Consider the following 9,323-nt stretch of genomic DNA (forward strand, 5'->3'; position numbering starts at 1 on the left):
ACAGTAGCCTTCAACTAAATTTCGTTTCACTCACCTGGAATCAAAATCCCAGAACACGCAACGAGGATTGCTCATATTCTCTTCCTATAATGCAAAATACAGATTTATTGCAAAATTAATATGACTTTGGTGCATAGCTAAAAATATGTGTAACTGATTTTGTTATTGTTTTTACTACAATTCCCATACGACCTTATAATCTACTTGTGTAGTATAAATATTCTTTATTTTTATTTGTGATTTATCTTACATGCTTTAAGTTTCATTATTATGTACTAAACTTTCGTGGGGAATATTGATTAAAAAAACATTTCAACCACCTAGCTTAAATAATATGTATATTATTTATCATTCTTGAATTAAAACAGAATTAATTCTTTCTTCAATTTTTACATCTTATTTGATATTACAGTTGTTGGAATAAAATATTTCTCATTTGGTACCTAGTGAAATTAAACATTGCAGAAATTCACAGTTATTAATAACTTAATATAAATAACTAGCCTGTAGTAAGTGATTAAAAATAAAAGTCTAGTTTGTTATAATTACATTTCCATTTCACAATTAAAGCCAATATCAGCATGAAATTTAGCAAACTTGTTGATATTACACTCCTTCATAGCTTGAATTTTTCAAAATTCAAAATTCTTTACCAATTCTCTTGTTATGAGTCTAATTGCCACTAACGAAGGCATTAATTAAATACTTTAATTCCCATAGCTCGGTAACGTTGCAGAAAATTTGCAAAGCTTTAAATTCAAGCTATGAGGATGTTCACAAAGAGAATTTGTATCAATTTTCATGTATTTTTATCATTCCTAAGTAAAGATATGGTGTTAAAACAGTTTATGTTATGTATTTCTTTATCCCTGCCATATTAATTATGCATATAACATATATGACTGAAAGTGTACTTTCAGAGGTTACATCATACTTTGTTTTGTACTCAACTTGAAGGTTATAAGTGTTTAACAATGTTTCTTCAGCATGTGAATTTGCCCAATTTTAAGGGTCAGTGCTGCCTTAAACGTTTAGAGCGACTTAGAATTCAGATAAATTAAGACACGCACTTTGTTTCGGATATTCGCGCAGAGTTACACATATTTTTAAATGATAAATAAGAGGGAAGACAGATGGTTAACAGCACCCACCGCCAATTTTTGGGCTATCTAATTTGGTCTTCACTATTATAGTGCACTCATGACTCCAAAGTGCAGAGTGTGACTTAGCAGTAATGGGACGAGAGCCATGGACCCTCGGATTCACAGTGCGGCCCGCTAACCACAAATGAGCCCTACAGGAAACGTATTTAAAAAATCTCATTAAAAATGCACTCAATAAAAAAGTTTTGATAATGTAAGAAAACCTTGAGATATATAGTTAATCTTCCGATGTCTTGTACCATATTAGAATGTTTGTCATTTTAAGCCTGAATGTCACCTAACGTGACACATAGACTAAACGATCAGGTTAAAGACCCCAAGGTTCAGATACAACCATCCATAACTTAAAACTGTCATTCGGACGGAGAGTAATCAATCAGCACCACCTGCCCCCTCACGGTTCCCCTTAACCAAATAACGGGATTAACTGCAATGGTTACATCGCCCTCACAGCGGCATCGCGAATCGAACCTTGAACTTTCCAGCCTGGTGTCAGGCACGCTCTATTCACCCAAAAATGGATTCTTACAGTAAGTTAGTTTTAGATTATTTTCTTTCTTTCTGTTTATATGACAAGTTAATTTTAAATTCATAAAAACAAAAACAAAACACCTTAACGAAACACTTATATCTATAAATACGTATAGCCTAGTGTTCAGTTAACACTTACTCTTACCTGCAAATGTCTTAAGGTAACAGTCACAGGTTGATGTAGTTTTACCATTCGAAAGTTGTCAACCGACGCAGAGATAAGTCTGGAGTTGATTACCTGGGTGGAGTTCGTTAAACCAGTGACTGAACTAACTGTGCTTCCCATATCTACTGGGAGGTTTATCTCTAAGGATAAAAACTCTTCCACCCTGTTGTAAGCTACAAATACTACTTTCACAACCCCTACAAAAGAAACACAGATATTTTTATTTTATACATTTAATCGTGCTATTCTTCAATATCTTAGTCTTAACTCTAATTAAGAGCACGAAGCTTAATTCACACTAGAATAAAATCAATCACAAAAGAAGCTTACATATCAAAGAAACAATAAATCCGAAAATAGGCAATACCATTTGGTTTCAAACAAGTTTTATTCACTTATTTTTGTTTTGTTCTATTGTTTTGGTTGCCTAACCAATATTACGTCTCAACGCCAGTAGAACACCTTCTATTTATATTTCATTCAAGTTCGAATTGAAAGAAATAAGACAACGTTGCCAAATTTCCTTTGGGTAAGTTGTCTGATATCTCGGTTCCTGTTCCTTTTCTTTTTGTCAAACAATTAAATTAAATACCAAATGGGGTAAAGTTTTATCTAGTATGCCAATTGTTAGCAACATTTGTAACGTTAAAACGATTGTTGTGCAGAATAGTCCTATATGTAAGTTCAAATAAGAAACTGCAAAGAAAAAAGTCTAGTATTATAAAAACTTAACCCGTCGCAAAATGCGACATTATTCAGTTCATTTTCAGTTTTGGTTTTGTTTCAAATATTCGCACAAAGTTCCACAAGGGAGAGCTATGATAGTCATCCCAAATTTTTCAGTTTTAGTGATAAATCAGAGAGAAGGCACTACTTAACAAGTTTTCAGTTTTAGTGATAAATCAGAGAGAAGGCACTACTTAACAAGTTTTCAGTTTTAGTGATAAATCAGAAAAAAGGCACTACTTAACAGCACTAACTCTTGGACTACTGCAATCAAATATCGAGATTTGACAGCCATTTGTATAATCCCCCCGCGACCCTAAAGTGCGGAGCGCGATTTTGTGGCAACGGGTCTCGAACCATAGACCCTCGGATTCACAGTCCGGCATGTTAAAGACCTGACTGGCCACGCCTGACCCACTTATAGTTTTTATAATGTGACAACAATTACGAAATATCATTAAATCTAATATTTTCATCGTATTGTTCTTGTCTGTACCAATTAATTAACATTCTAACCATTTAGTGCACTTCCTAATAAAGCAGCTGCTGGTAAAAGTATAGAATCCTCCATTCGATACCACCGTGTCCCTTCTACGTCTTCTGGAACAGGAAAGTAGACGACAGAAGCAGCCCAAGTTTCTACCAACCTGATGGATACCACTAGGAAGACACCACATATAACATTGTTTTAAGATGTATATTGTCTTCGTAAAAGGTTAAATGTGTAGGTATCGTAAACGTAACGCTATATATTATCTTATAAAGGTAAAGCACACAGTCGTAAAATTAACGTATTATTTCGATAAAAAATAATATAAGAGAAACAATAAGAGAGAAGTAAGTCAAACCTTAATGTTACGCTACACTTGAATGTGATATTAGGCTTGATTCTTGTATTACGTTAGAGGAAAACTCACCACGAAGAAAAATAAGCCCCTTTTACTCGTTGAAAGAAAACAATACGTTTTTGTGATAATCTCCTGATACTTTTCTAGAATGTTTAGATTATCACGCAAGTAATATTAAATGTAATAGAAACAAAAATAACTGAAATTCAATCATGTAAATGCTACACAAAAGAAAAAAAGTGTAACGTTGTCATTCAATTGTTTAACTTGTTGTATCATGATAATTTGGACATCAGAAACAAAATGACTGAGTGAATATTGAATGGATCTTACAAATATTTGATTCGGCACGCGAAAAGCGTCTTCCATAAGATTGTGAGTCGGCCAGTAACCACGTGATCTGTTCCAATCTCTGGATCAGGGCTGAAGTCGCCAGCCGTTGTTGAGACACAGGAAGATCTAGCCAAGACTGGTTCTGGAATTCTTCCAGGAGGTTACTGCTGACTTCCTGCACAGACTACATAGTGGACAGAAGGAGTAAATATGTTTCAACATGTAAGCAAAATAGAACCTACCATTTTCTAGAAGTAAGAGTGATAAGTTGGTTACCAGAAGACCACTAAGTAAACTTACAGCCTTGTGAGTTGTATAATCTGTGACCCTAGGGTACCATCAGTCATGCTATCGTATCATGGATACCAATCTCCTAGTGAACTTTTTAACAGTATATTTCGTACCAGAGAGAAAATTTTAGCAAACAACACAAAACGTCATTCAGAAGAAGAAAAAAATGTGATTAAATTTTCAAACTTTTGAGAAGTCTTGCATTTTAAAGTATTTCTTACAGAAGATGATGTTATTTCAAAAGGATTTCGGTTTCCGAGAAAACAAATTAGGGCTTACTGGTGATTTATTATCTACTACCATTGTAATACACATTTTATGAGAACATTAACAAGTGAAACTATTCTATTTGAAGTTCTTATAAGGTGCAATTTTCGTTTCTTTCTCTTTTTTTTTTTTTTTACTTTCTTGAATGAAATAAAAGTAATCAAATACATCAAAAGTCAAAATCCTCTTGGAAAATGCCAATCTTTAACAGAAAACTGACGCCAAAGTTAGAGTTTTCTTTATCAAACGAGAACTGTATTAGTGTCACAGTTGTAAACGTAAGATGAGTGAAACGTCTTGTCAAGGTATTTAGTCTCCAACGTGAACTTTATCTGTTTCTCATTTTACCACAGCAACAAACAGAAGTATCCAAATACCAACACATTTGTAACTAAGCTACAACATTCCAAAAACTTCTATGCACTAAATACAAATATCAGATCCTTATCTCGGTGTCTCAAGAGTAATAGGAAGCGATGTCTTATGTTTCTTCTTTATGTACCCGATTCTAAGAATCAGAAAACTGAAACTCCATTAATTCTGACGCAATCCTTACTAAGGTATCTATCGATCTGTCTAATTCCTTCAACCTTCTACCTATCTAACCTATTCATATATTATATTTTTTCAAAATTATTAACCATTCATCATTCCATTGAACTCTCTGATGTTTAACTAGATGATTAATTCATTAATCTATGCTTCTATCTATCTCATTCATGAATCAACCCGTCTGTCTATCGACGCATCATCTGAAATCATGAACGCATTATTCTAAACATTAATGTATTTAAAACTTTTATTCTACGGTACTAATTTAAACTTTATCAGTTTGAATCTAGATCTTCCTAACTATGTGGTAAGTTATCAATATAGATCTTTCTATTTAAACAGTTAGGTAACTGTTTAGTATGTTATCAATATAGGTTTTCCTTCTTAAGCAACTACCTAACTGTGTGATATGTTATCAATATAGATCTTCCTACTTAAGTAACTAATTAGGTTGGATGTTATCAATATAGATTTTTCTACTTAAGTAACTAATTAAGTTGGATGTTATCAATATAGATTTTTCTACTTAAGTAACTAATTAAGTTGGATGTTATCAATATAGATTTTTCTACTTAAGTAACTACCTAACTATATGATAAGTTTTCATGAATTTATTTAACGTCTATATGAGGATTTGTTTACATATTATCTAGCTAAAGTCTATGAACATGATCATATTCGTTTCAATGTTATCTAACTAAAGTTGGTGAACAAGATCATATTCATTTAAATATTACCTGGTTAATGTCTATAAACCAGCAAGACTTATTTTGATGTCATCTATCAAAAGGATTTGTTTTAGGGATATCTACCTAACGTCTATGAAACAAAACAAAGACCGTTTGATATTTTTTGTTACAATACATGTTTACTGTTATATATTTTGTTACAAACGTGAAACGAAATAGCGTTAACTTACTTGAAGCATCTCTCTGATCACTTGATAGCGTTGTTTGTCGTCCGTAATTTCTTGGACACGATCTTCCAGCTTTGAGACAAGGCGGTGGAGAATGACCAATGTCTGAGTTATGTCCCCTCCAAACAGAGGCTTAGTTCTAGTGATTACAGCCAATTCTGCTGCAATACCTACCACCGAATCCCCACCATTAATCTGACATACAAAGAAAAGGAAAACATTGAATGTATTTCCTTCGTACGAGTCTATGATGCTGAACTGGATGTGTAAAACGAAACATGGGTTTAACATCATTTCATGTTGTATAGATCGAAACCAAGGAACAAATGATCATGTTTTACCTGTTAGATTACTAGGGGCGCTGTCTGGTTACCTTCAATGCTGGTGACCTTTTTTATTGTGAGAATATTTTAATATTACACAACCAGCAACTGACAAATGATCAAATAAAAGCTCATTCATTTTCGGTTTAAGACATTTTAATGACAATACAATATTAATATAATTTTCAGAATGTAGACGAAGAACATGTAAACGAAAACCTTAGAAAAGCCAAAACAAAATCATCACAGGTATGATAGGTATTGGTTATATTTTTTACTCCTTGCAGATAACATATAAATAAGCCTATGATCTACAAATAGAACAATTATGTCATTTGTTTTACTGTACCGCTTTATAAGGCCTAATTAGACTTAACTAGGGAAAAGAAGAAGAGAAACTACTAGAAGGTGTCACATCCCCGAAATCTATCAAGGTAATTATAAACATATTTGTAAAAACACTTTGCTTCGTCGCGTTAAGAATTCCAAGTCCATTACTTCCGTATTCTAAAGTCCTTTCAACAGTACAATGTGTATACTTTAAGTTGCTTAATGGGATATCACAAGGATTGAGCCCAAGGTTTTTACATTATTTGCTCTCAAACATATCGCCAAACCACCAGAATGCTCCTTTAATAGAAACTGAATTATAGAAGCAGTCGTGTAAATATATTTCAAGCAGTTGAATATAGATTTGATTTTTATATAACTGGAATTTCAGGGTAAGAACAATAATTATATATATATATATATTCTGATACGGTATTGGTGTGGCCAAGTGGTCAGTGTGCTGGGCTGCGAATCCGACGGTTCATGGTTCGATGCTATAGTTGCGAGTCGTGCTCCACACTCTGGAGCTGTGAATGCGTTATAAGAGTGATGAATAAATCCCACTATTCGATTAGAATAGCCAAGAGTCAGAGTTAGGTGGATGCTGCTGGTTATATAGCTGCCTTGTCTCTAGTATAACGGTTCAAAGTTAGGAACGGTTAGCACATGTAGCCCTCTGCGCGAATTTCCGAATCCAGAAAACAACATTTTTCATACTCAAGTATTGTGAGAAATGTGGTGTTAGTTTTGGGTGTAGTAATACATGCTTTACAACTTTTATCGAGCTTACATTTTGCAAACGTATTGCCGAGGGCCGTACCTCAGATCTAATAGCTCTTTCTCGTGCCTAACGAGACAGGCATTACAAACAGATATTACAGATTGCTTCAGCGTTTTGTCTATAGTGTAAAGACACTTTTCCCTGTTATCATATGCTCTGGTGTATTTGAAAATACTATCAAAGTATGGTCAATGGTGTTGACTTTTCCTGAGATTACATAACAATTGTCTACTTCAAAGCTCTAAAAAAATAAGAATGAAATACATCACTAATTTCACCAGTTTCTGAGGAGAAAGTACAAATAAAGATTAATTGTGGAGCAGCTGAGTCTGAAAATACGAATGATGATACAAGAGAAGGCCCAGAGGTTTTCACAAATAAACAATGTTTTATTTTTTACGTATAGCACACACTAACATTTAATATTTAAACAGAACACTATACGTACGTAATCTTGATATACTTCCATCATTCCTTCAACATATTATCGATACGCTATGGAGGAAACACTTACCCTTCTCTTGAGGCTTTCAACCCATGTCGACTGGCAGTTGCTGAGATCAGGGAAAGAACCCACCCACCGAGGAGGGCTTGACCCACACTGCCACCTTGAGCGACCTAAAGATCCACAAAAAAAAAAACACTAAAAACAAGATTGGTTTAAACACACTAAAAAACAAGATTGGTTTAAACACATTAAAAACAAGATTGTTACGGTTTAAACACACTAAAAACAAGATTGTTACAGTTTAAACACACTAAAAAACAAGATTGTTACGGTTTAAACACACTAAAAACAAGATTGTTACAGTTTTAACACACTGAAAAACAAGATTGTTACGGCTTAAATACAGTTACAATAAGAAACTAAACTGTATAACTACATGATTTAAAAGGCATATGTATCAGAATATTAGTCTTTAACAAATAGGTAATTCATATACACTGATTAGAGTAGAGGAAAATATAATGTGTCTAAGAAAAAGAAATACTAGTGGCCAAAATTTGTTTATTTGTTCGTTTTAGAATCTTCGGCAACTCTTGGACTACTCTGGTCTGAACATGGACCCTAGGCTTCATAGTCAAGGCATTCTAATCACCAGATGTGAAGAAGAGACGTGTTATTTAAAAAACAAATCTCATATATCAGTACTGTTATCTTCATGCTTTGAAAATACAAAAGAACTGAAGTAAATGAAATATCCTGGCGTTCAGAATGATGTATATTCTACACTTCTTCAAAAATACAGCTGAAGTAAAGGAAATATTTTGGCAATCAGAATGATGTATATTCTACATTCCTTCGAAAATACAGCTGAAGTAAAGGAAATATTTTGGCAATCAGAATGATGTATATTCTACATTCCTTCGAAAATACAGCTGAAGTAAAGGAAATATTTTGGCAATCAGAATGATGAATATTCTATATTCCTTCGAAAAGACAGCTGAAGTAAGGGAAATATCCTGGCGATCAGAATGATCAATAATCTACATTCCTCCGAAAAAGACAGCTGAAGTAAAGGAAATATCCTGGCGATCAGAATGATGAATATTCTACATTCCTCCGAAAAGACAGCTGTGTTTGACTGGTTTAGTAGACACTGGGTTAAAGCAAGTTACTACATATTTTTATGGGGGGGGGGGTAATAAAATACTGTTATTTTACTGTTGTTTTATTACTTTTTTGAAATTATCTGTTAGGACCTTCACAAGAACACTGCTCAGCGCTGACAACACACCTCTAAGAGTTAAATTAGCTTCAGTGAAATGATTACAACAACAAAGATCCCTACATATCAAAAAACAAACTAATGTACTAAGTTAATGAAAATAGTGAATATTATTTTATATTCTAGCTTGTCAATATCAGTAATTTGAGTTTCTATATCGTACAAAACTATAGACATGGTATTCTGACTTCAAAAACATCTAATTTGAACCAATGCTGCATTCAACATACCAAATGACACACAAAAATCGATGTTTATCTGTGTTCTTTTAATATTTACTTTTAAATCAAGCAATTAAATAATGTATAATACTAAAGTTTGAATTATAATATACAGTATGATATCATTGTTGTCTTTTAGCGCAAG

The 9,323-nt window shown here is 33.4% G+C and overlaps 1 protein-coding gene across 2 annotated transcripts in view; it reads right to left on the reverse strand.

Annotated features, from left to right (window-relative positions):
- Positions 1-9,323, reverse strand: part of LOC106465446 (adhesion G protein-coupled receptor L3-like) — a 36,236-nt gene that overhangs the window by 16,536 nt on the left and 10,377 nt on the right. For both annotated transcript variants that reach the window (XM_022393728.1, XM_022393736.1), the window contains exons 3-8: positions 7,742-7,845; positions 5,797-5,988; positions 3,768-3,951; positions 3,103-3,246; positions 1,840-2,057; positions 35-84 (exon numbers count right to left, since the gene is read on the reverse strand). In XM_022393728.1, the coding sequence (XP_022249436.1) occupies positions 35-84; positions 1,840-2,057; positions 3,103-3,246; positions 3,768-3,951; positions 5,797-5,988; positions 7,742-7,845 (892 nt within the window). The remainder of the gene's footprint in view (positions 1-34; positions 85-1,839; positions 2,058-3,102; positions 3,247-3,767; positions 3,952-5,796; positions 5,989-7,741; positions 7,846-9,323) is intronic.

This window comes from Limulus polyphemus, unplaced genomic scaffold (genome assembly GCF_000517525.1).
Source record: "Limulus polyphemus unplaced genomic scaffold, Limulus_polyphemus-2.1.2 Scaffold68, whole genome shotgun sequence".
NCBI classification, from domain to species: domain Eukaryota; kingdom Metazoa; phylum Arthropoda; class Merostomata; order Xiphosura; family Limulidae; genus Limulus; species Limulus polyphemus.